Source organism: Salvelinus fontinalis, chromosome 18, assembly GCF_029448725.1.
Source record: "Salvelinus fontinalis isolate EN_2023a chromosome 18, ASM2944872v1, whole genome shotgun sequence".
Lineage (NCBI taxonomy): Eukaryota > Metazoa > Chordata > Actinopteri > Salmoniformes > Salmonidae > Salvelinus > Salvelinus fontinalis.
The window spans coordinates 2,071,128-2,098,668 of record NC_074682.1 but is presented as its reverse complement, the minus strand read 5'-3'; the positions used below and the strand labels follow the sequence as shown (position 1 = coordinate 2,098,668).

The following is a 27,541-nucleotide window of genomic DNA, read 5'->3' as shown; positions in this document are numbered from 1 at the left end:
AAAGGGGATTCATCAGAGAAAATGACTTTACCCCAGTCAGCAGTCCAATCCCTGTACCTTATGCAGAATATCAGTCTGTCCCTGATGTTTTTCCTGGAGAAAAGTGGCTTCTTTGCTGCCCTTCTTGACACCAAGCCATCCTCCAAAAGTCTTCGCCTCACTGTGCGTGCAGATGCACTCACACCTGCCTGCTGTCATTCCTGAACAAGCTCTGTACTGGTGGTGCCGCAATCCCGCAGCTGAATCAACTATAGGAGACGGTCCTGGCGCTTGCTGGACTTTCTTGGGTGCCCTGAAGCCTTCTTCACAACAATTGAAGCGCTTTCCTTGAAGTTCTTGATGATCCGATAAATGGTTGATTTAGGTGCAATCTTACTGGCAGGAATATCCTTGCCTGTGAAGCCCTTTTTGTGCAAAGCAATGATGACGGCACGTGTCTCCTTGCAGGTAACCATGATTGACAGAGGAAGAACAATGATTCCAAGCACCACCATCCTTTTGAAGCTTCCAGTCTATTATTCAAACTCAAATCAGCATGACAGAGTGATCTCCAGCCTTGTCCTCGTCAACACTCACACCTGTGTTAACGAGAGAATCACTGACATGATGTCAGCTGGTCCTTTTGTGGCATGGCTGAAATGCAGTGGAAATTATTTTTGGTGATTCAGTTCATTTGCATGGCAAATATGGACTTTGCAATTAATCTGATCACTCTTCATAACATTCTGGAGTATATGCAAATTGGCATCATACAAAGTGAGGCAGCAGACTTTGTGAAAATTTATATTTGTGTCATTCTCAAAACTTTTGGCCATGACTGTAGAATAGTTCACAAAGTCAGCAGGGCCATTTGTGAACTGATGAGTCTTTACATCAAGTTTCCTGATGCTGCTGGCTAAGCCAACTATAAAGTACAATTCTATGAATATCGGCACTTCCCAGGAGTGATGGCTGTATAGATGGATGTCATGTTCCCATCAAGTGTCCATCAACTCCTGATGCTGAGGAGTACAAGAACCGTAAGAACTGGTTTTCCATCAATGTTCAGGGTGTATGCACTCCTAATTTAGAGGTCTCAAACATTATTGCCCGTTGGAAAGGTGCAACTCACGATTCAAGGATTTTTCTCAACTCTTCATTGTGTGCTCAGTTTCAGAGAGGACAACATAGTGGACTACTACTTAGTCACTTCATACATAAATCCCACAACAACTGAGCAGCAAAGATACAACAGAGCTCATATCTGCACGAGAGGGATGGTCGAGCGTATGTTTGGAGTATGGAAAAATCGATTCCAGTGTTTACGCAATACACTTTGTTTTAAGCCAAGAAGATGCTGCAAGTTGATCATTGCTACAGGTGTGCTGCACAACAACCTGAAGCAGCATTGCTGTCCTGTTCCTCCAATGGAAGATCAGGATCATGCAGATGTGCCCATGGCTGAGGCAGGCAATGACCAACGAGGACTTGCTTTCAAATGGCAGCACTTCACTAGATGAGATGCATTTAAATATGGAATGTATTCATTATGGCTTATTTTTGCTTTGGAATTGTTTGTTCTGTACAAAATTCAAAGTGTGCAGCAAAATTAAATGAGTGACTAAACCAAGGCTAGTTTAAAATGTAGTTTGTGGTGGTTAAAATACTCTCACTCGTGAATATCCAAATGACAAGACTTTTATTTTTCACATGTAATGTTGTTCACCATGGCTGGTAATCACAATTGTCTCATTACTGTATCTCTTTTGGATCATACCTCTCTCTTCCAACTTCATATCCAATTCAATCTGTAGAATTCTCATAATTTGGGGGGGGGCCCTATCTGGCATGCCGCTAGTTCGGCATGACGGGAGATACCGTTTCTGGGTCACGAATTTGAAACATATTTTTCAGCAGTTTTTCATGAACATGGCCGAAAATCTTTTTTTAGGCTCTATCCAGCATGACACTAGTTCGGCATGACGGGAGACACCGTTTCTGGGTCACGAATTTGAAACATATATTTCAGTCCTTTTTGAAGATGGCCGAAAATATTTTTTGTGGTAAAGAATCGCCAGCAATCGCCACCAATGTGAGCGCACAATGACGTCTCACATCTGTAACAGCTGGTTACATTTCATAATATCCAACCGATCTCAAGTGATTGGATATCGTTGTCTCGTTCGAATTAACAAGAAAGTTAAATTGGAGACAACCAGGACACACAAAAAAAAGAAGAAAGTGAAAAGATACTGCTAGCCGAGAAACTGCGTTTGAAAACAGAACAATTTAAAGAAATGGCAAAAACTTATGACGACGAATGAGCACAAACTTCAAAAAAATATTCTAGAGGAACAACTCGATTTAGCTCAAAATAAATAAGAAGTCCACGCAAACTAGATAAATCTGATGAGTTAGCTACAAACGGGTGCACAAATTCATAACATGCGTACAGTTGTTGAACAAAGCAATAATGGTCGAGTCCAAATGCTGCAGACCAAAGACGATCAGTTAACGAACACAATGTCCAAGTTGGATGACAAAACAGCGAACTCATTGAAGTCGCTGACCAAATGAATGATGAGGACCCAGGTGAGGAAGATGGAAAAAATTTACTTCAAGCAAGCGGAGAAAATCTCATCACTGAATCTCTTGCTCTGCACCCAAGACCTCTACCTGCAAACCATGACAGATAAGTATGAGGCCAAACGGCGCAAGTGCGTCACTCACGTGTCTAAAATAAGTACTAAGTGCCCAAGTGGACTCTACTATGCAGAAGAATACCACCCTTCGGCACTGAGTAATATGTCGCCTCCTTGCCAACAAAGCCAAAGCTTGGCTTCTCCTCTTGGCCTTTCGGCCCAAAATTCAAAACAGGATGAAGCCAACCCTCTCCGCGCTCTTAGCACGGAGTGCCTTGACAAAATGGTCCATAACTTTTGCACCTTTGACCCCATTCCAGGGAAGCCAAACAACACTGAGACGTTCTTATCAGACATAAAATATGTCTTGGATGGCTACCCAAACGCTACGGGTACTGAAAGGCTTTACTTGTTGAATCAAACATTGAATAGACACGTGACAAGGTTCATCCGTCTACAACTATATTTTAACATTACAGTTACAGTTTTTGGGTAATCCCTTACATGTAACTGTCACACTTACATGTAATCCGTTACTCCCCAACCCTGTCCGGAAGTGGTCATAATTACAATGTACACTACCGTTCAAAAGTTTCAGGCTTTTTCTTTATTTTTACTATTTTCTACATTGTACAATAATAGTGAAGACATCAAAACTATGAAATAATACATATGTTATTATGTAGTAACCAAAAAAGTGTTAAACAAATCAAAATGTTTTTTATATTTGAGATTCTTCAAATAACCACACTTTGCCTTGATGACAGCTTTGCACACTCTTGCCACTATCTCAACCAGCTTCACCTGGAATGCTTCTCCCTACAGTCTTGGAGTTCCCACATATGCTGAGCACTTGTTGGCTGATTTTCCTTCACTCTGTGGTCCGACTCATCCCAAATCATTTCAATTTGTTGAGGTCAGGGATTGCGGAGGCCTGGTCATCTGATGCAGCACTCAATCACTCTCCTTCTTGGTCAAATAGCCCTTACACAGTCTGTAGATGTGTTTTGGATCATTGTCCAGTTGAAAAACAAATGATAGCCCCACTAAGCGCAAACCAGATGGGATGGCGTATCGCTGTAGAATGCTGTGGTAACCATGCTGGTTAAGTGTGCCTTGAACGTGAACTGACGACCGGATGAACCCGTGAGGTATGTTGACTCTGCCTGTCGGTGGTGGATCAGATAATGTTTCCCTTTCTGCTGGTCTGCCTTCAATGACTCGATCTCGATCTTCAAAGTTTGAATCAGATCCATGTGCACCTTCATCAAATGAGCAGAATGGTACCGCCCTGAGCCCCCATCGATTACAGTGGCCTATGATAGAAACGGTAGATAAATTAACAATTAAAAGTGACTCTAACACACAAGTACTGCATACAAATTCGAAGAATCTAGAAAAACTAACCGCTTTCTTGGCAACCATGCGTTTTTTCGGTGCTGCCTGTTGTCCAGCCCTTTGTCCACTGATGTCCACGGATGATTGTCGGCATGGTTGTATGCTCTACAAAAACGCATTCACGTTTTCAGTACACAATGTTTAAAAAAAAAATTATTTGTATTTATCCTGTATTTAATTATCGATTTTATTACACAGTATGTGCCACGGCCGTCGTAGGGAGGAGACCAAGGCGCAGCGTGATAAGTGTACATTCTTCTTTATTTAAAGAATGAACACTGAACAAAATAACAAAACGAACCGTGAAGCTAATATGGCTAGTGCAGACAGGGAACTAAACATAGAATAAGAACCCACAAATACCCAAGGGAAAATGGCAACCTAAATATGGTCCCCAGTCAGAGACAACGATAAACAGCTGCCTCTGATTTGGGAACCATAATCAGGCCACCATAGACATACAAATACCTAGACTGTCAAAAACCCTAGACAATACAAAACAAGCATACCCACCCTCGTCACACCCTGACCTAACCAAAATAATAAAGAAAACAGAGATAACTAAGGTCAGGGCGTGACAGTATGCCTGCACATTGATAGGCTATATACCTTTTTTTAAAGAAAATGCACTGAAACCAAAATACCTTTTAGTTGTGGTGATCCTCTCAGCTCTGGCTCATTTTCAAGTCCTCTGGTGGTTACAGTCCTAACCCTGGAACGGGTAGCACCATAGAAAGAAGCTGGCTTGATGAAAACGATGTCATTTCTTTTTTTTTTTAGCAAAACAACTCGTTTTTGAATGGTAACTGTTGAGGGTGGAGTTTGGGGCGCGATGAGGAGTACTGGAAAGGTGTGACTTTCACACCTACAGTACAGTAGCCTGGCTATAAAGAGTCTATTGTTCTGCTAATCGGGCTACAAGTGTACTTTTAGAGTTTAGGATTTACAAATGTGTGCTTTTCATGTCATTTTTCGTTAATTCCAGTTAGGATTTAAGTATAACATTTGAGTGGTGGCTTTAGTGAGAGGTCTAATGCTTTAATATTTAATAATATCTACCCTCCAAATTCATATCTAAGGGGAATTTTTCACGCCCTTATTAGTTACATTGTTTAAGTCTGAACGTGCAGACTGGCACTAAGAACAGCGGGAACGTTTCCCTAGTCAGCACCATTATTAGCGCAATGCCCTTCCCCATGGGCTAGGTCCGTCTTCTGTGCGCCGCTCTGTGGCCCATCCCATGCCCCCTGCCTTGAAGCTTGCGCGCCCACGGCTATTTCAGTGGATACAGCTGGAGAACTGCAAGGCAATCCCATTGTGCGCCACTCAGGAGCCATGACCTATGAGCCATGACCTATATGACCAATAAATATTGTCCTGCAATAACAGGGTTAATAATATATCTGTGAGAATATCCAAGGGGCTTTTGTATAATTCTAAATTAATCATAATAATCGCTTTGTTTAAAAAAATATATATTTTGGAGATGATTTTGTTTTCAAATAACGTAAAATGAACGGTCATTCTTGAACATGGGGTGAAACATTGTTACTAATTTGTAATTAAAGCCAGTTTGTTATTTAGAATGATTTATTTGGGTTTTTAGAGGAAGAGAAACCAAAAACCTTCAGTCATCTCATGGATCTGCCAGTCGAGGCCGGCATGTGTGTTGAATAAGCAGCATCTGTAGCAACACAGCTTGCACTGCGATGCAGTGTCACCGCTGTGCCACTAAGGTGCTGTACAATATAACCGGTCGGGAGTAGGCCACAGTACTACAGCGACACAGTAGCGCCTTGGGACCCAAAAGCATAATCAGTGCTCTAACGCCCCCTTGCGCTGGTCTGGAGTAATGAAGTAGTGACTCAGGGTACAGTACTAAACCACAAATTACCTCTAAATCCCAGAGAATAGTCACAAAACTTTAAGTGGAGCAGCCACTGTACTTAGCAGTCAAACGGCTCCAATTTTTCCACCATTCATTTTTCCCATAGGGAATTTTAGAAACACTTAAAATAAGGGCTGTGTTTTGTGTAGGTTTACCCTGGCTTGACGTTTTGATAACCATGTAAATCTCTCTCGGACAAGGTGACTTTTATTATTATATTCGGCTCTATTTACGCTATAGATTCGAAAAATGCTAATTAGCGTCAACGTAGACATCATGCAAGACTACAAATCCCTGCAAGCTCCTTGCACATCTTCTCTAGCTGACACCTTTGCTAACAGGTATTGTGTCAATTTAAAACTTGCACAAGACAGGTCAAAGAATTGTCAATTTAATCCAATGAACCATTGCATTTCTGTTCAAAATGTTGTATCAAGACTGGCCAAATGTGCCTAATTGGTCTATTAATAACTTTTCAAGTACACTCTCCTCAAACAACATCATGGTATTCTTTCACTGTAATAGTTACTGTAAATTGGACAGTGCAGTTATATTAACAATAATTTAATTGCCCGTATCAGATATGTGTATGTCCTGTGAAATGTTCTTGTTACTTACAACCTCATGCTAATCGCATTAGCCTACGTTAGCTCAACTGATCCTGAAGAAGTTAAAGAAATGTAGCCAATTTATTAATAATTTATTACTACATGTAACTAACATTAGATAGTTAATCCAGAGATTCTTACCTTTGCCTAGATTCGGCAGTCTCATCCAGATCATCATGGCATTTGCAGCTATTTATGATAGCCACAATAGCATCTAAATAGCGTTTCGGTTTTTTTTTTTTAGGGGGGGGGAATACAGGCGAATATATCGCTATTTTAGAGATATACACGGTTATCAAAATGTCACGCCAGGGTAAGCCTACCTACATGAAACACAGCCCTTATTCTTAGTGTTTCTAAAATCCCTTATGTGAAAAATGAATGGTGGAAAAACGATTGGAACCACTTCCTTGTTTGACCTCTAGGGTTTATGGGTATTATGACTCATACTGTGGTACTCTATTGAGTGTTAACATAGCAATTAATGGTTTTGTCCTTCATATACAGTATATTGATACATACTGTACCATAGATCTGGCAGACGACTGCAATGAATTTTGTCTGGAACGCGACCATAGATTATTTATAGCATGCGTCATTAGATGAGCACGGGGAAAAAGAAGCAACAACAGTGTTTCGCACTCATACATATTTCTCAGCACATCAAGGTTGTTTATATTGTTGTCTGTTTTCACAGTGTATACTGGTTTGGGATTTAAAACATGTACCTTTGAAGTTACATGTAGCCATTGTTAGTTTGTATTAGCAACGTGGAAGAAAAGATATTCGTAGCTTCAAAACGTGAGGCCTGCTAGCTACTGTTTGCTTGTTGCAACAAGAACACGTTTCAAGAAACCCTCACGAGTTGGTCTTGTTTGAGCAGAAACGTTTTCAACAAATTTCAGGTACGTTAATGTTCGCTACTTGTATATCTGAACGTTGTCTTTCGTAACACAACTAGTTAATTAACTTGCATACAGTATCTTAGTACAGTAACTATCTACGTTTGTGGTCGCAGATTGCTACAGTTGTTACCTCCCCTGTCCATCTGTGCTAGCTAGCTAGCTAACGTGGTCAAGTCAAATAGAGGTCTCTGGTCAAATGAACAACCTTAGCTAACCAAGATCAGCCGGTATGTTAAACACACAGGCCGGTCGGATTTAAATAGCTAGTAACGTTAATGTTATGTGGAGTGAACTGAAACGTAACTGTTCGCTAATTAACTAACTATGTTAGCAGCATGTGTTGGCTAGCTAATGTTAGCGTAGGCAGCAAGTTGTGGTTCAATAACTGCAAACAGACTTGCATCAACGGGATGGAAATCCACGGTTCTCGTAATACTAACGTCGTTTATTATGACCGTGTTTAAATGATGTTTATCTTCCCCTCTAGTGCTCAATCATCATGGCTGATGACTTTGACATAGAAGCAATGCTTGAGGCTCCATATCGAAAGGTGGGTTTTGGCCTAAGGTATTGTTTGTGATTATAATGTACTTTATTGTAAATACTGTGGTGGTCTATGTCACTTCTTTGCCCCAGACTCAACATTTCTAGCCTATTATGTGTGTTTCTGATGTGATGCTGCAGTTCCTTTTCAGACTATGAATAAATGCCCATCTATCTCTTTTTGTAGACTTGCCTAACGATATCTCACCTCTACTTCCATGAATTCCAGTGTGATCTGTCAAAAAATGAAGGTAGTAATTGCCCCAATGTATTGCTGTACTGTGGTCCCCTTGGTAACATAATTGTGGTCATTGAATGGCCAGTCTACAAGGCGAATGCAGTGGATGCACAATAATATTTAATTGAGGGACTGGGTTCTTGATCAGGCCTAGTTGGCATTCTCCTTTATCTCAACAACTGGGCTAATGTTTTGTGCATGGACTATGCCGAACCTGTCAGCAAATGCCTAAACCATCTTCTGAGCATGTGGGTGTTAACCAATAATTTGACAGCTGTCAAACAATGTCTGTCACGTGTCTGAGAAGTTTGTCAAAAAGTAGAGAAGTGTTCAGAATAGATTCCATATTTTATCCTACATGGCAGACGATTGTAGGCCAAACCTTCTGACTGTTTCACCTCACATACAGCCTTTCTGCTTTGTGATAAACTGCAGAACGTTAGCCAGGTCGATTAGAAAAACACAAATGCCCATCGGGCCTGGTCGAGAAGCCAGTTCCTTTAATTTAAAAGACATACCATGGAGACAGTATTCAAATATCTGTATGCATGGTGTGGTTGTTCCACATGATTGACTCTACCCCGCTATTGATTGAAGACCGATTTAGTAAAATCGGCCTCTGTAATGATACAGGTTTGGTAAGCTGACACATTATTGAAAACATGATTGCATGTCCTTTACTTTCAATACATGAGATGTGTATGGTTAAGTACAGGAAGCAGGTATGTTATTTCACAATGTTCACTCTCATTTCTCATTCTAGTGAGGGAGGAAGTGTGGATTTTGTCGTTACACTGCATTCATCAACAAGTTATACATTTTACATAACCTGTATAACTGAAAATTGCTTTTTCTCCATGGTTGACCAGAATGTAATTATTTTGCATGCTCATTCACGAGGAGTAAATGTTTATTTAATCATATGTCCATTTGCCACAATTTGATGTAAGGCCTATATTTAATAGAGTACAAACAGTAGGAAACATGGAACTCTTCTATGCTGCTGGCGACAGTACCGACTAGGGAGTTTCATATACCTCATCTTATATTTAATCATGACTTTCCTTGGTAGTTGATATTACTAAGCAGTGTGAATCCCTGTTTGCTTCAGGGCGAGATGTGTGACAGAGGTGGCATCGAGCTCTTACAGTCCACGAACGAAAATTGGTGAAGATCACTGGAATGGCATCCCCCCACTGGAAATCAATCAGTTTTTGGTTGCTAGCATGGCCACATTGGTCTTAGGCAAAGAATAGCCTTGGAACTGATCTGGATGGGGCTGCTTAAGAAAAATGCACCAGAGATATGACTTTAGATATGAATAATTACTCATAGAGCTTGACTAGATGCTAAATGTCTCATCGACAGTATGATTGGAGAGAGAGAACAAGTGAATAGACACTCTTTAAAAACCCCTAACTGTAGATCTCAGTCCCCATGTAAACTTTTGCATGAATACTTTTTTAAACAATTGTTATATTTTCTCTTGTTCCCACCCCCGTTTATCCTGACAACTTGAAATGTTGCCTCTTCGTCCTCATGCTGTTCTTCTATCGACCCTGCTTAGGATGAGATCAAGCACAGTAGTCCAAATGGACACAAGGAACGCAGCAAGAAGTAAGTGAAACAGACATGGTTTAGTAACAAGCAACGCTCACCCAAATCTATTTATTATTTTGACAATTGTTCTAAAATGTTTATTGGTCTTTACTTATTCACTGCCTCACATTGAGTCATTCTCTTTCCTCAGGAAAAAAAAGAGCAGGAGCCGAAGCAGGGACAGGAAGAGAAGCAAAAGCCGGGATCGCAAGAAGAGCCATGACCACAAGCGGAGCCGCAGCCACGAGCGAAAGCGGAGCCGCAGCAGGGAGAGGCGCCGGAGCCGCTCTCGGAGCAGAGAGCGCAGCGGCCGCTACAGGGACCACAAGACCACCTTGTATGTATGCATGCCTCATCTAGTGTCGGCATTTCCCTTCAGTCTGCATTGCCCTAGTCTTAGAGGCAGCTGCCCTATGTACATAGTCATGGAACACTGGTCACTTTAATAATGTTTACATACTGTTTTACCCACTTCATGTATATACTGTATTCTAGTCATGGCCTTTCCTATTTAACTATTGCTGTACATATACTATTCTTCAGATATTCTGTCCATATTGTCTATATATATATATATACAGTGGGGCAAAACAAGTATTTAGTCAGCCACCAATTGTGCAAGTTCTCCCACTTAAAAAGATGAGAGAGGCCTGTAATTTTCATCATAGGTGCACTTACACTATGACAGACAAAATGAGAAAAAAAATTCCAGAAAAACACATTGTAGGATTTTTAATGAATTTTATTACAAATTATGGTGGAAAATAAGTATTTGGTCACCTACAAACAAGCAAGATTTCTGGCTCTCACAGACCTGTAACTTCTTCTTTAAGAGGCTCCTCTGTCCTCCACTCGTTACCTGTATTAATGGCACCTGTTTGAACTTGTTATCAGTATAAAAGACACCTGTCCACAACCTCAAACAGTCACACTCCAAACTCCACTATGGCCAAGACCAAAGAGCTGTCAAAAGACACCAGAAACAAAATTGTAGACCTGTACCAGGCTGGGAAGACTGAATCTGCAATGGGTAAGCAGCTTGGTTTGAAGAAATCAACTGTGGGAGCAATTATTAGGAAATGGAAGACATACAAGACCACTGATAATCTCACTTGATCTGGGGCTCCACGCAAGATCTCACCCCGTGGGGTAAAAATGATCACAAGAACGGTGAGCAAAAATCCCAGAACCACACCTAGACCTAGTGAATGACCTGCAGAGAGCTGGGACCAAAGTAACAATGCCTACCATCAGTAACACACTACGTCGCCAGGGACTCAAATCCTGCAGTGTCAGACGTGTCCCCCTGCTTAAGCCAGTACATGTCCATGCCCATCTCAAGTTTGCTAGAGAGCATTTGGATGATCCAGAAGAAGATTGGGAGAATGTCATATGGTCAGATGAAACCAAAATATAACTTTTTGGTAAAAACTCAACTTGTCGTGTTTGGAGGACAAAGAATGCTGAGTTGCATCCAAAGAACACCATACCTACTGTGAAGCATGGGGGTGGAAACATCATGCTTTGGGGCTGTTTTTCTGCAAAGGGACCAGGACGACTGATCCGTGTAAAGGAAAGAATGAATGGGGCCATGTATCGTGAAACGTGGCTGGGTCTTTCAGCATGACAATGATCCCAAACACACCGCCCGGGCAACGAAGGAGTGGCTTCGTAAGAAGCATTTCAAGGTCCTGGAGTGGCCTAGGCAGTCTCCAGATCTGAACCCCATAGAAAATCTTTGGAGGGAGTTGAAAGTCTTTTTTGCCCAGCAACAGCCCCAAAACATCACTGCTCTAGAGGAGATCTGCATGGAGGAATGGGACAAAATACCAGCAACAGTGTGTGAAAACCTTGTGAAGACTTACAGAAAGCGTTTGACCTCTGTCATTGCCAACAAAGGGTATATAACAAAGTAATAAGATAAACTTTTGTTATTGACCAAATACTTATTTTCCACCATAATTTGCAAATAAATTCATTAAAAATCCTACAATGTGAATTTCTGGATTTTTTTCCCCTCATTTTGTCTGTCATCTTTTTAAGTGGGAGAACTTGCACAATTGGTGGCTGACTAAATACTTTTTTGCCCCACTGTATATATATATACACACACACACACACACACACACACACACACACACACACACACACACACACACACACACACACACACACACACACACACACACACACACACACACACACACACACACAGTTGAAGTCGGAAGTTTACATACACTAAGTTGACTGTGTCTTTAAACAGATTGGAAAATTCCAGAATATGATGTCGTGGCTTCAGAAGCTTCTGATAGGCTAATTGACATAATTTGAGTCAATTGGAGGGGTACCTGTGGATGTATTTCAAGGCCAACCTTCAAACTCAGTGCCTCTTTGCTTGACATCACGGTAATATCAAAAGAAATCAGCCAAGACCTCAGGAAAAAAAATTGTAGACCTCCACAAGTTTGGTTCATCCTTGGGAGCAATTTCCAAACGCCTGAGGGTACCAAGTTAATGTGTACAAACAATAGTACGCAAGTATAAACACCATGGGACCACGCAGCTGTCATACTGCTCAGGAAGGAGACACGTTCTGTCTCCTAGAGATGTGCTTTGGTGCGAAAAGTGCCGATCAATCCCAGAACAACAGCAAAGGACCTTGTGAAGATGCTGGAGGAAACAGGTACAAAAGTATCTTTATCCACAGTAAAACGAGTCCTATATCGACATAACCTGAAAGGCTGTTCAGCAAGGAAGAAGCCACTGCTCCAAAACCACCATAAAAAAGCCAGACTACTGTTTGCAGCTGCACATGGGGACAATGTACTTTTTGGAGAAATGTCCTCCGGTCTGATGAAACAAAAATAGAACTGTTTGGTCTTAATGACCATCGTTGTGTTTGGAGGAAAAAGGGGGAGGCTTGCAAGCCGAAGAACACTATCCCAACCGTGAAGCACTAGGGTGGCAGCATCATGTTGTGGGGGTGCTTTGCTGCAGGAGGGACTGGTGCACGTCACAAAATAGATGGCATCATGAGGAAGGACAATTATGTGAATATATTGAAGCAACAACTCAAGACATCCAGTCAGGAAGTTAAAGCTTGGCCGCAAATGGGTCTTCCAAATGGACAATGACCCCAAGCATACTTCCAAAGTTGGACAACAAAGTCAAGGTATTGGAGTGGCCATCACAAAGCCCTTACCTCAATCTCATAGAAAAGTTATGGGCAGAAATGAAAAAGCGTGTGCAAACCTGACTCAGTTACACCAGCTCTGTCAGGCGGAATGGGACAAAATTCACCCAGCTTACTGTGGGAAGCTTGTGGAAGGCTACCTGACACGTTTGACCCAAGTTAAACAATTTAAAGGCAATGTTACCAAATACTAATTGAGTGTATGTAAACATCTGACCCACTGGGAATTTGATGAAAGAAATAAAAGCCGAAAAAAGTAATTCTCTCTACTATTTTTCGGACATTAAAATAAATTGGTGATCCTAAGACAGGGAATTTTTACTAGGATTAAATGTCAGGAATTGTAAAAAACTGAGTTGAAATGTATTTGGCTAAGGTGTATGTAAACTTCCGACTTCAACTGTATATGTCCTTGGTATTGCATAAAGATCTTGTTTGTGTTTTCAATAGGAAGTCCAAGGACTTGCCAGACAGTGACAAAGTGTGTGACTTTTCAGTAGCATACCGAATTGCATCGATAAGAGAGCTGTTCAATTGGCTTTATAATTTGCATACTGATAGGCTTTTTGGAGATTTCCTGCAGATAAATTATGATGAAGATGGTAAATCCACATCTGCAGGAACATTAGGCAGGCTAGTGGAAAGAGAGCCTCACTTGGGTCGAAAAGATTGAAATGTTTTAAAAGCTATTGATAATTATATGGTATTTTCAAAGATATTGATATATTGTGGGTCTACTGATTTAATCAAAGTGTTGACAATGGAGTAGAAAACTGCTGCTTTTTGCGTAGCAAAGCCAATGTTTAACACCTGCTTCATTCTTCAATCACACCTGTATTGCAGATAGCTGAGATTAATGCCTCTGAAATGAAAGCTTGAAAAAAAGTGCAACTGCCAACCCTACCACTGTGTAGTGAGGTCAAAAACAAGAGCCGCTGTATAGTGGATAGGTACAACAAATGTAGAGGATTTCTTCTTTATCAACCCGTTCTACCTAGAGAGATGTCTATGCTGAACTGGAGAGCGGGTAGGGCAAGGAGCATGGAGTTCTTTGTGAACTGCCTCTTATAGGCTAGGGTGCTACTCCTAGGCTTTCCAGTCCTCCAGCCTACCATGGGTCTTGAGAGGTCAGAATTTCACTGTGATAGCAGCAAAGGACTGTTTGTGTCCGTGCTGCCCTGGTTCTGGGACTTCGCCTGGGTATTAAAAGTCGGCTTCTCCGTTGTCCGCTTCCAAACAACCCCACAGGACCCAAAAATCCGCCACGGTGCCCGTGTCTGCAGGGTATGCAGAACTATAAAACTTTATCCTCTGTCCTACGGATTTTGCATTTCTGACGCATGTCAATGACCGATGCCCCCAAACAACCCACTGGGTGTAATAGGTGCATCATAGAAGCCAGGTTTTTCCTGACCGTAAGACTTGCCAAGTCCAGCCAAAGGGCCCTCTTTCCTACTACCTACAAGGCTCATGTTACGGCCAAACCGTCTCGAGAGGTGCCTTGTCATGTTTTCCAGCATCTCGGATTGATAGGCCGTATGTAAGGTGGACACGTTAAGTGCTCTGACCGAGTGGACTGCATTTCTGTACATCTTATGACAGATGGTGGCGAAAAAGCATCCCATCTTGTCTGTGAGGGAGGTGTTAACCCACTGGAGGAGGCTTTTGGAAACAGGATTCCTCCATATCCTGAATGTTCAGGGGACCATAAGGAGTTAGTCTACTTGAGAAAGGATTTTCCCAGAACCTTTTCACCTCCCTTAAGCAAGCCGCGACCACCGTAATGCTAAGTTTGGTCGGGCCATTTGTGGTGGGAGTCTCCTCCCATCGTACAAATCCCTTCCTCCCCCTTGGTCCGGCGGGACATTGGGCCACTTGATGCTGAGTTTGGCCGCGGCTTGCTTGCAGATGTCGATGAGCGTGTAACCTGGGAGGGGATTGGCAACCTTGTTACTGTCTGTGCCCTTGGCTTGGCGCCTGGGGACAGGTGCTGTGCTTGGGAGGGAGGTTGCGGGGGCTCCCCCTCACTTGCTCAATGTTGGAGAAGCTGCTATTAGCTTGAGCCTCCTATCTCACCTTCTCACGAGATCGTGTCTTCGTTAATTGAGGGAAGAGAATTAAGGTTATCCATCTCCTCTGCCCAGCTTTGTACAGATGAGCGCTTGTCCCCTATCCTGGGGGGTGGCTCGGAGGCGGGGGTGCCCGGAGCAGGAACAATCTTTTTGATTCTCCTTCTCTTGCTAACCTTAGACAGTGTGCTGCTGTGCAGACACAACTCTGGGTAGTCGACTGCTTCTTGAGTATGCTTGTGTCCTAAACAGGCAAAGCATAGAGAATTCTCTTTCTCTGAGATGCGAGAGCAGCAGGGGGTAGAGCTGGGGCTCAGATGCCTGTCTTGGGTCATCCTGGCAAGGGTAAGCGGTAGCAATTACTCTGTGGAGAGGCTACAAGCCTGTTGTAAATGGCACCCAGTAAGCCAGAGAGCCCCGCAAGGTGGAGTTGCTCTGGAGGCTAGCAGTGGTGTAAAGTGCTTTAGTTAAAATACTTTAAAATACTACTTAACTTCTTACGGCTGAAATCCCGTTAATGGGATCGATATGACAACAGCCAGTGAAAGTGCAGGGCGCCAAATTCAAGCAACAGAAATCTCATAATTAAAATTCTTCAAACATACAAGTATTATACACCATTTTAAAGATACATTTGTTGTTAATCCCACCAGTGTCCGATTTCAAAAAGGCTTTACGACGAAAGCATACCATGCGATTATGTTAGGTCAGCACCTAGTCACAGAATAACACAACCATTTTTCCAGGCAAAGAGAGGAGTCACAAAAAGAAATAGAGATAAAAATGAATCACTAACCTTTGATGATCTTCATCAGATGACACTCATAGGACTTCATGTTACACAATACATATGTATGTTTCGTTCGATAAATTTCATATTTATATCCAAAAATCTCTTTTGCTTCCAAAACATCCAGTGATTTTGCAGAGAGCCACATCAATTTACAGAAATACTCATCATAAATGTTGATGAAAATACAAGTGTTATACATGGAATTATAGATATACTTCTCCTTAATGCAACTGCTGTGTCAGATTTCAAAAAAGCTTTACGGAAAAAGCACACATGCAAAAATCTGAGTACAGCGCTCGGAGACCTAAACAAGCCATACCGATACCCGCCATGTTGTGGAGTCAACAAAGTCAGAAATAGCATTATAAATATACACTTACCTTTGATGATCTTCATCAGAATGCACTCCCAGGAATCCCAGTTCCACAAAAAAAATATGTTTGTTAGATAAAGTCCATCGTTTATGTCCAAATACCTCCTTTTTGTTTGCTCGTTTAGTTCACAAATCCAAATTCACGAGGCGCAGGCCAGACAAAGTCAAAAAGTTCCATTACAGTTCGTAGAAACATGTCAAACGATGTATAGAATCAATCTTTAGGATGTTTTTATCATAAATCTTCAATAATGTTTCAACCGGAGAATTCCTTTGTCTTTAGAAAGGAAAAGGAACGCAACTACCTCTCACGGGCGCGCGCCTAACTGAGCTCATGGCATTCTGCCAGACCTCTTAGTCAATCAGCTCTTATTCTCTCCCCCTCACAGTAGAAGCCTGAAACAAGGTTCTAAAGACTGTTGGCATCTAGTGGAAGCCTTAGGAAGTGCAATATGACCCCAATAGACACTGTATATTGGATAGGCAAAGACTTGAAAACCTACAAACCTCAGATTTCCCACTTCCTGGTTGGATTTTTTTCTCAGGTTTTTGCCTGCCATATGACTTCTGTTATGCTCACATACATCATTCAAACAGTTTTAGAAACTTCAGAGTGTTTTCTATCCAAGTATACTAATAATATGCATATCTTAGCTTCTGGTCCTGAGTAGCAGGCTGTTTACTCTGGGCACCTTATTCATCCAAGCTACTCAATACTGCCCCCGCCATAAGAAGTTATTAAGTAGTTTTTTGGGGTATCTTAACTTTACTATTTCTATTTGAAAACGTACTTTTACTTCACTACATTCCTAAAGACAATAATGTACTTTTTACTTCATACATTTTCCCTGACACCCTAAAGAACTTACATTTCAGATGCTTAGCAGGACAGGAAAATGGTCCAATTCACACACTTATCATGAGAACACACTGAACACAGGACTCACTGAACACACATGCTTCGTTTGTAGATTGTCTGAGTGTTGTAGTGTGCCCGTGGCTATCCGTAAAAATATATAAACATATAGTGCCGTCTGGTTTGCTTAATATAATGAATGTGAAATGATTTATACTTTTACTTTTAATATTTAAGTATATTTTAGCAATTCCGTTTACTTTTGATACTATATTTCAAACCAAACTCGTTTAGACCTTACTCGGGTAGTATTTTACTATCACTTTTACTTGAGCCATTTTCTATGAAGGTTTTTTACTTTTACTCAAGTGTGACAATTGGGTACTTTTTACACCACTGTAGGCTGAGGGCTTTCAAGACCGCAGTACCGGAGGGTAGGATCAGTCAGCCTAGCCAGCTGGTAATTAAAAAACCTTTGAACCTTTATTTAACTAGGCATGTCAGTTAAGAACAAATTCTTATTTACAATGACGGTCTACACCGGCCAAACCCGGACGCCGCTGGGCCAATTGTGCGCTTCCCTATGGGACTCCCAATCACGGGCTGTTGTGATAAAGCCTGCTAAGCTAGATGATAGAAGAATACTATTTTGCAGGTAGAGCGAGCTAGCAAAGGAGCTTGTTCTAGTTGTGTGCTTTGCCGATGCTTAGCTGTTTAGCCAGCTAGTCCTGGCGTTTAGCTAGCCAGTTATGTGGAGTTCACCTCGAGGGTTAGTAGCCTAGCTATAGCAAGCCCACAACTAGCTGAATAGAATTTGCATTCTTCATTAGCAAGCTAGGTTAGCTTAGTGTGGCTAACCAAATCTAAAAAGTATCTTTCCTTTCTTTCACCTTGGTGGGAATAGGCAGCACAAAGCAGGTAGCTAAGTGGGCTTGTAGGGCGAGAGCTAGCTGTGTGGCACTAGCTAAGCCAGAGACTGAGAAGTAGCTGTCGTGTGAGCTCAATCCGCTTGACGAGATGCTGCTATCCTACGCTCGGCGGGGGAGTTAATGTGAAGGGGAGTGGTCCAGTATTGGCCGTTGCTCCTGTCTCTACGAGAGATGTGTGATTGGATATTCCTGGACTCGGCTCCTAAAAGGGGACGCTACCCATAATTGAGAGACCTAACGAGTAATTGAAATAGAATGACTCATTCTAGGTAATGCAAGTCAACGTCACACTGGCTTCTTATCTGGTGAGCTCTCATTGGCTATTGCTTACCACCGTTGTCAAAACTTGTCGTTGCACATCTCACACTACAAGAGCATTGCATATTTTGTGCTGATAAAATAAAAGGTTGAAAAATATCTGGACGGTTCTAAGACTGGATCAGTGGCACTCAGATTGCGTCTCTGAGGGAGGAGAATTAACACTTACATTAAACGAGTGTCGGTGACGGCCGCGTGCCTCGAGTAGGCAATGACATGGGGATTTTGTCTTCAATCTCTAAAACTTGTCTGGCAAAAATTGTGCAGTGTACGTCTGACTTAAGGGTTTTGTTCAAGAGAAGAGATACGGAATAAAGAATTCCGACCCTCAGAATTGACTTGGCCAAGATAGAATTGTTTAGAAAGAACAGAGCCATCACATGGTCCCCAATACCCCCCACTCCCGCCTACAGTGTATTGACTGGCATACTTTAAGGTCTGGAGTGCCTTTTCCCTCTTATGAGATCAGAAGTAGTGGACTGAGATTAACCTTGTTTTCAATTGCAGCTCTGGGCTGAAATTTAACGGTGGTTCCAGAGGGAAGATTGGTCCCCCGCCTGTCATCAAGCTAAGGTTTCTATTACACAATTTTTCTGTTGTTTGTGTGGGTAGTTTTTTGCTGTGTCGTTTTGTGCTGTGTATGTGATGAATCAACTCAAATAGATGCTAATGGAACCCTTTCTTTCAGCCGAAGACGTTCCAGAAGCCAAAGCCCTTTCAAGAAAGAGAAGAGTCCTTTGAGGCAAGTGTTCCTTGGGGAGATGACGCAAAAGAGTTCTATCAGGTTGACGTTCCACTTTTAAAGCTTGTGTACCCTTGTTCGACAAAGTAGGCTCACCATTTTGATAATACCTTGTTGACAGACATATGTAACGTAGATGGTATCGTAACATATGTCACCATACTGGGATTTAGAACGTAGGCCCACAGTAGATTTGACCGAAACTTGCAGACAGGAGCAGGCACAAGATTTTAGTTCTGGGTTATCCAGATTACCATTTTGCTGACAAGATATAGTAAAATAAATACACAAATGCTTTTACAGTGCTTTTACAACTTTTACAGTGATAATACAAGATTGGGGCCACTGGAAAACAAAAAATTGCTTTACCACATAAAAGTAATTTAATGCTTCTACAGGCAGCCAATAGACAACCTGACTCCAGAGGAAAGGGACGCTCGCACAGTGTTCTGCATGCAGCTGGCAGCTAGAATCCGACCACGAGACCTGGAGGAGTTCTTCTCTGCAGTGGGAAAGGTGAGTGTCTTTACTTGTAATGTCATTGTCATTCCTGACGAAAAAAAAATGTGGCCACCGATTTGCTGAGCATTTGCACCAGGTGAGAAGTTTGCTCCAGTTTTTTTTCAGAAAGCTATTTAACACCAAAGTAAACATGCAACTTTGCAATTTACAATAGTTTTTAATTTATTTATTCTAACCTTTTTGTTCAAGCCTCAATATTTAATTTAGAAAAGATGGGTGTTTAAAAAAAAAATGTATTTAGGTGTTATTCACAGCCAAATAGCAATGGATTTAGCAATGTCTTCTCTTCTTATGCTCCATCCATTCTAAAACAGATTAATTTGTTAATTTTCAAGGTGAGAGATGTGCGCATGATCTCTGACAGAAATTCGAGGAGGTCGAAGGGGATTGCTTACATCGAGTTTGTGGAGGCCAACTCGGTGCCTCTGGCTATAGGATTGTCTGGCCAGCGACTTCTGGGGGTGCCAATAATTGTTCAGGCCTCACAGGTAATGGTCAGTAATCATCTCACAGAGATTTTACATTTTCTATTTATTTTAGCTAGGGCTGTCAATGTTAACGTGTTAATTACAGTTACATTTTGAAATCTTCATGCCGTAATGAAAAAATAACAAATTTAAATAGCAACTGCCCCTAAAAAACAACTTCTCATTTAGAAAACAGTCATCAATATGAGTCAGAAACATTTATTCTGTCAAAATGGACTACTAAGTGTAAATAGAACAATTATATTTAATTCAAAACCACTACTGGTCTTGACTGCTTCATAACATAAATGAAGGTTGTAATACCTGATCGTAATACCTGTGGTAAATTTGAGTTGACTTTGGATATCCTTATTGGGCTAATTGGGAACCATTGGCAAATTACACAATGTACATGGGACAATGTGTTAACTATAAATTGTAGACATGCTTATACAAATATTAAAAGCATTTAATGAGAACTAAAAGGTGTGCAACATGAAAAGATTGTCTCATATACATTGTGTAATTTATTGATAGTCCTTAACTAGCCCCGGAGATGGTCTCTCCAAAGTTAAATTAATTTTCCCACGGTCGCACATCAACCGGCTGAAGCTAATTAGCTAAATAAGTTGGCTAACTCGTCCCACCTACGAACACACACATGAGTCACCCACATCAAACCACCCCCTGAAACAAACTCACGTTTGAATTGTCATGGCCACTAACTAGCATTTCTCAATTAACCAAATCTCAAACGAGGCCAAATTATGAAGTGCAGTCACCCTTTAATCGCATATCAATTTTTTTAGACCAAAGTCTGTTTCCGCACACATTCCTTTGAGCTCACACACTCTTTGCTCTCGACAGCTAGCAACCTTTCTTGTGGTGGAGAAACCATCCACTATGCGTGCAGCTTTCAGCTACAAATGTTAAGGAAAACTTACATAAAGTTCAACCATAAACACTTTCTCAGGTATTTCTTTAGATCACAGCAAAAACGTATTTGCACAGAAGTAGCTAGTCAGTTATGCTAACATTAGCTAGCTGGCTAACCAAACAAGAATGTTTAGAATGCCATGGCTGATTGCCTCTAGATTCAACACTAATTTCCCACAATAATTAGAATTTAAACAGTACTTCAATTCCATTTAGCTATTGTTTTTGTTGTAGTTCTCAGGTCAAAAGATTTAAGCAAATGATCCCATTTCTAGTACAGTAGCAGCTTGTGACTAGTTCAACGTCGGGCATGGATAAGAAGTAGCCTAGGCAAGATCTAATAGCTGTATGATATTTTACATTTATATCACACGTGAGGCGAGTTACATTTACATTTAAGTCATTTAGCAGACGCTCTTATCCAGAGCGACTTACAAATTGGAAAGTTCATACATATTCATCCTGGTCCCCCCGTGGGGAATGAACCCACAACCCTGGCGTTGCAAGCGCCATGCTCTACCAACTGAGCCACACGGGACCACGAGTTCAACAAGGCTACTGTTTGTGGTGAACATGTTGCCAGAGTAACACTTTTAGTTGAATGAACATTGCAAAATGTTACGGTGAAGCATCAAACATTTACTTTTTGTAATGATTACTGTGACTTTTTAGCGACAATGTTCAAACTGAAAATGACTTCGCTATTCCTACTAAATATCGTGGAAAGTCTACATAGCCAATTTATATATTTTTTTTGTGGCAGTTAAATGGAAGAATGATGGAACCACCAAGACTCTTCCTCGAGCTGGATGCCCGACCAAACTGAGCAATCGAAGGAGAAGGGCCTTGGTCAGGGAGGTGACCAAGATCCCAATGGTCAATCTGGCAGAGCTCCAGAGTTCCTCTGTGGAGATGGGAGAACCTTCCAGAAGGACAACCAACTCTGCAGCACCACCAATCAGGCCTTTATGGTAGAGTGGCCAGACGGAAGCCACCCCTCAGTAAAAGGCACATGACAGCCCGCTTGGAATTTTCCAAAAGGCACCTAAAGACTCTCATACCATGAGAAACAAGATTCTCTGGTCTGATGAAACCAAGATTGAACTGAATGCCAAGCGCCACGTCCCTTGGAAACCTGGCACCATCCCTACGGATCAAGGGAAAGATGAACAGAGCAAAGTACAGAGAGATCCTTGATGAAAACCTGCTCAGGACCTCAGACTGGGGCGTGGCGAAGGTTCCCCATTCCAATAGGACAATGACCTTAAGCACACAGCCAAGACAACGCAGGAGTGGCTTCGGGACAAGTCTCTGAATGTCCTTAAGTGGCCCAGCCAGAGCCCGGACTTGAACCCAATCGAACATCTCTGGAGAGACCTGAAAAAAGCTGTGCAGCAACGCTCCCCATCCAACCTGACAGAGATTGAGAGGATCTGCAGAGAAGTATGGGAGAAACTCCCCAAATACAGGTGTGCCAAGCTTGTAGCGTCATACCCAAGAAGACTCCAGGCTTTACTCGCTGCCAAAGGTGCTTCAACAATGTACTGAGTTAAGGGTCTCAATACTTATGCAAATGTGAAAATTACAAAGCAAATAAAAACGTGATTTCTTCCCCTATAATCAAAATATATTATACTTAATTAGCGTCAAATTTGAACAATTTTTTAAAGTTACGATTAATCTCTGCGGTTAACTCGGTTCATTCTTTTAAATCATTTGACAGCCTTTATTTTAACAGCCTGAGGCAATCTGCACCGTTTCCCTACGTTCACTTTGTGTGTGCTTTCTCTAGGCTGAGAAAAACAGGGCTGCTGCCATGGCCAACAACCTGCAGAAGGGCAACGCTGGCCCGATGAGACTCTACGTCGGATCCTTACACTTTAACATCACAGAGGAGATGCTACGAGGAATATTTGAGCCTTTTGGAAAGGTGAGAGGCATTGTACAATGTACCATAGGCGTCGCATGAATTTCAACTTTGGGGAAGCTGTTTTTTCACACACACCACAAAATCACCTTTCTAATAACGCATTGCATGCATCCATCACATTTGCAGACTAACATAAGGTAAAATGCCTAATGTGATGAGTAGATTTGTGGACCGTAGGCCAAGTCATTGTTTTAAGTATATGTGACTCACTCAATGTTTGCAAAGATTACTGTTCTGAACAGAATGCAGGTGAGCGATTGCAGGTGTTAAAATTCTACATCACTGCAATAAAAATCTCTGGGAGGTGGTTTAGAGATGACAACCTAATCCAGAAGCATCCAGAAACATGTCTGTTCTACAAAATATATTCCCAAATATTTATTTTCTCTGTTAAGCTGTGTACACTGAACTGACATGCGTGAATGTTACTGACGAACGTCTCTTTGCGCAATACCAAGTGTCGGCTGGAGTGGTGTAAAGCGCACCGCCTTTGGACTCTGGAGCAGTGGAAACGCGTTCACTGGATGGTGATGAATCACGCTTCACCATCTGGCAGTCCGACAGAATAATCTGGGTTTGGCGGATGCCAGGAGAACGCTACCTGCCCCAATGCATAGTGCCAACTGTAAAGTTTGGTGGAGGAGGAATAGTGTTCTGGGGCTGTTTTTCATGGTTCGGGCTAGGCCCCCAGTGAAGGGAAATCTTTATGCAACAGCATACAATGAAATTCTAGATGATTCTGTGTTTCCAACTTTGTGGCAACAGTTTAGGGACGGTTCATTCCTGTTTTAGCATGACAATGCCCCCTTGTACAAAGTGAGGTCCATACAGAACTGGCCTGCACAGAGCCCTTATCTCAATCCCATCGAACACCTTTGGAATGAATTGCAATGCTGGCTGCGAGCCAGGCCTTACTGACACTACGATGTTCAGAAGAAGGGAATTAAATAGTCTATAATGTGGCGCTCATCTCAACTGTGTAGCCTACTGCAGCTGCTTGCAAAGCAATTCAAAGCCACTACTTTTAGCATTCAGGTCAGGATGTAACTTTCCAGTGCTACTATTTTTGCCATGTAATACTGTTATTAAAACAAAATCAGACAACCCCATAGTAGAATAGTTTACCTATTTACCTAGTCAGCTTGTTGTGTGTTCTGTAAGATGTATTCCTCTCGAGGCGCATTCAAGTTGCGATAGGGAGGCGAACCTGCATTCTGACAAGCAGTCAATGCACAACAATTCTTAATAAATGTACAAAATGATCCTCTTTCCCGAAAAGCATGATGGTCATCATCACTTTCTTACATGGAAGGGGAGGTTAACCCTGCTCCGTGTGTTGCATAGAGCAGACCTAGAGCTGAGCAGAAGTGTTTATTAGGATATGCATGCAGGGCCTGGGGAAAATATATTAACCCAATTCATCCAATTCTATGTCATTTCACATGACTGGAGACATGAGCATCTTTTTAATACCACAACATGACCGACAAGACAGGCTACCCGACAAACTGAGATAAATAAAAACGACCTAGTCTTGAATGCAACCAATAGCGTAGTCCTACAAAAAGAGGGGGGAGACAGATTGTAGGTCTACAATATATCAGTGCTATGTCGACTTTAATCTGTTATCCATTTCCTTCCACCAGATTGAGAGTATTCAGCTCATGATGGATAGTGAGACGGGGAGATCCAAAGGATATGGCTTCATCACTGTAAGTAGCGCATTCAATCCAGTCAATGGATGCACACAATACTATGATTATTGTGAATACTCAGAATAACAAAATGGTTCGATTAAAACGCTTACATGCTTTGCAAATAGAACAATTTCCCTTACAATCCGGTTTCCATGGACATATATTATAATCTGATGGGAAATAAACGTTATCACAACGACCATATTATTTATGGCTGGGAATTCCCAGGGTTCTCATTTATACGATGTTATCACGATAATTAGATGCTGATACGATATATATTGCGATTCTATATGTATTTAGATTGTATATGAACACTATTTATACAAAAGTATGTGGACACCCCTTCAAATTAGTGTATTTGGCTATTTCAATCGCACCCGTTGCTGACAGTTGCACACATGCAATCTCCATAGACAAACATTGGCAGTAGAATGGCCTTACTGAAGAGTTCATTGACTTTGAATGTGCCACCGTCATAGGATACCACCTTTCCAACAAGTTAGTTTGGCAAATTTCTGCCTTGCTAGAGCTTCCCGGTCAACTGTAAGTGCTGTTATTCTGAAGTGGAAACCTCTAGGAGCAACAACCGCTCCGACCGCGAAGTGGCAGGCCACACAAGCTCACAGAATGGGGGTGCTGAAGCGTGTAGCGCATAAAAATTGTATGACCTCAGTTGCAACACTCACTAACGAGTTCCAGACTGCCTCTGGAAGCAATGTCAGTACAATAACTGTTCGTCAAGAGCTTAATGAAATGGGTTTCTATGGCCGAGCAGCCGTCCACAAGCCTAAGATCACCATGCACAATGCCAAGTGTTGACTGGAGTGGAAACACGTTCTCTGGAGTGATGAATCACGCTTCACCATCTGGCAGTCCGACAGAAGAATCTGGGTTTGGCGGATGCCAGGAGAAGGTTACATGCCCCAATGCATAGTGGCAACTGTAAAGTTTGGTGGAGGAGGAATAATGGTCTAGGGGCTGTTTTTCATGGTTCGGGTTAGGCCCCCAGTGAAGGGAAATATTTAAGCTACAGCATACAACGACATCCTAGACTATTCTGTGCTTCCAACTTTGTGGCAACAGTTTGGGGAAGGCCCATTCCTGTTTAAGCATACCAATGCGCCTGTGCACAAAGCGAGGTCCAATCAGAACTGGCCTGCACAGAGCCCTGACCTCAACCCCATTGAACACCATTGGAATGCCGGCTGCGAGCCAGGCCTAATCGCCCAACATCAGTGCCGACCTCACTAATGCTTTTGTGGCTGAATGGAAGCAAATCCCCGCAGAATCGTTCCAACATCTAGTGGAAAGCCTTCCCAGAGAGTGGAGGCCATTATAGCAACAAAGGGGGGACCAACTCCATATTAATGCCCATGATTTTGGTATGAGATGTTCGACAAGCAGGTGTCCACATACCTTTGTCATGTAGTGTTTCACGATATATGTATTGCAATTCAATACTGCAGTTTTATTGCGGTTCAATGTTCCAAACATATTGCTAGTCTGTTGCGCTCATTGCGGTAAAACCATGTGCCGACATTATAAGCAAGAAAACATTGAATGTTGGGTTCAACTTGGCTTTCCATGGAATGCGTTCCATTATAACATGATTAGCTACCGCTACATGGACAGTGTGTTTGTGTCAGGAGCATCTTCCAGTATAAAAAAAAAAAAGAAAACGCCAAAAATGCATGTAGTCCATTTATAGAGCCCACATTATTCTCACATATTTTAGAATGTAATAATAATGTGATCGTCAATGCTTAATGCCATTGGGAAGAACATTCATTATTATTTTTGTTATTGCATACTTTTTTGCATGCATTTTTGGGTGGGCTGCTTTTTCTAAATTACTACAATTTAAATATATAATTGAGGTCCTTGAAAAGGACAATTAAGTACTTGAGAAACTCCTTGAATTTGACTCTTCAATGTCTTTATGAATCCTGATTAGTGTGCATGTAAACATAGTCAATTCATTTGCATGTGTTTTCTCTCCAGTTCTCAGACACAGAGTGTGCCAAGAAGGCTTTGGATCAGTTGAACGGCTTTGAGCTGGCTGGCCGGCCAATGAAGGTGGGCAATGTGACTGAGCGCACAGACGCCTCCACCGCCAGCTCCTTCCTGGACAGCGACGAGCTGGAGAGGACAGGCATCGACCTGGGCACCACTGGGCGCCTGCAGCTCATGGCCAGACTGGCTGAAGGTAAAGCGAGAAAGAGCCCAGGGCCTGTATTCACAAAATAATTTTGAGGACTCATGTAAAGGATGGTTCAAAATGTACAGAATGGGGATCTGCAAGGAAAGGGGGAGGGTCATGTCATTTGTAATTGATGAAAGCAATGTCAGCACAATAATAATTTCAACATTTCTCCGTGTTTTAGAATTAGCTTATTAGGCCTGATGCCGCCCGTCATCTCTGATTCTGAGCTGGGCACGCAATATCAAGTGCTCCTTTAGGGTATTTAGTGTGGTGTCAATGAAATGATCCATAGGCTATACGAAGTGCATGCTCGGAGAAGCAGAGAGCAAAGTAATATTTTCATGAAAACAAACTTAATTGAGTCATTTGCACTGCTGGTATGGCGTAAATAAAACGAGGCTGCGTTACACACTACAATGGATATTCCAACCCTGAGCCCGGACTGCTTTTTTGCGTGCTGCCTAACCAGTGGCTGTACAGTGTAGGCCTTCAGTGGCAGTTCAGGCGGAGAGACAAAGGTTTTTTCCCCAAATATAAAAAAAAAAGATCATTCTAAAAGCAATATCGTGCTCGCGGACTAGCCTATATATTCTGTTCAGTTTGAGAAGGAGAGCGCTTTAGATGGTAAGTAGGACCGGAGGTGAACTTTGATAGCTTGCTACTACTATAATTGATGTGATTTTAAAAAACAATGTTTCTTGCTCATGATG

At 41.9% G+C, this 27,541-nt stretch overlaps 1 protein-coding gene and 1 long non-coding RNA gene across 6 annotated transcripts in view; one reads left to right on the top strand and one right to left on the bottom strand.

Annotated features, from left to right (window-relative positions):
• Positions 1-3,015: 3,015 nt before the first annotated feature.
• Positions 3,016-6,943, bottom strand: LOC129814808 (uncharacterized). The gene is made up of 4 exons (XR_008753353.1): positions 5,914-6,943; positions 4,664-4,731; positions 4,029-4,124; positions 3,016-3,937 (listed from the first exon to the last, which is right to left on the bottom strand). It is a non-coding gene; the product is annotated as an uncharacterized LOC129814808 (long non-coding RNA).
• The window catches only part of rbm39a (RNA binding motif protein 39a), a 33,455-nt gene continuing 12,841 nt past the window's right edge, over positions 6,928-27,541 (top strand). The window contains exons 1-12 of one of the 5 annotated variants that reach the window (XM_055867845.1): positions 6,929-7,420; positions 7,908-7,970; positions 8,151-8,214; positions 9,769-9,818; positions 9,952-10,137; positions 18,839-18,904; positions 19,020-19,115; positions 19,472-19,589; positions 19,931-20,089; positions 22,791-22,928; positions 24,575-24,640; positions 26,630-26,834. In XM_055867845.1, the coding sequence (XP_055723820.1) occupies positions 8,182-8,214; positions 9,769-9,818; positions 9,952-10,137; positions 18,839-18,904; positions 19,020-19,115; positions 19,472-19,589; positions 19,931-20,089; positions 22,791-22,928; positions 24,575-24,640; positions 26,630-26,834 (1,117 nt within the window). In that variant the 5' untranslated portion in view covers positions 6,929-7,420; positions 7,908-7,970; positions 8,151-8,181. Of the gene's footprint in view, positions 7,421-7,907; positions 7,971-8,150; positions 8,215-9,768; positions 9,819-9,951; positions 10,138-18,838; positions 18,905-19,019; positions 19,116-19,471; positions 19,590-19,930; positions 20,090-22,790; positions 22,929-24,574; positions 24,641-26,629; positions 26,835-27,541 lie in introns of all 5 variants that reach the window. The other 4 variants (XM_055867843.1, XM_055867848.1, XM_055867847.1 and 1 more) reach the window with 4 other exon arrangements.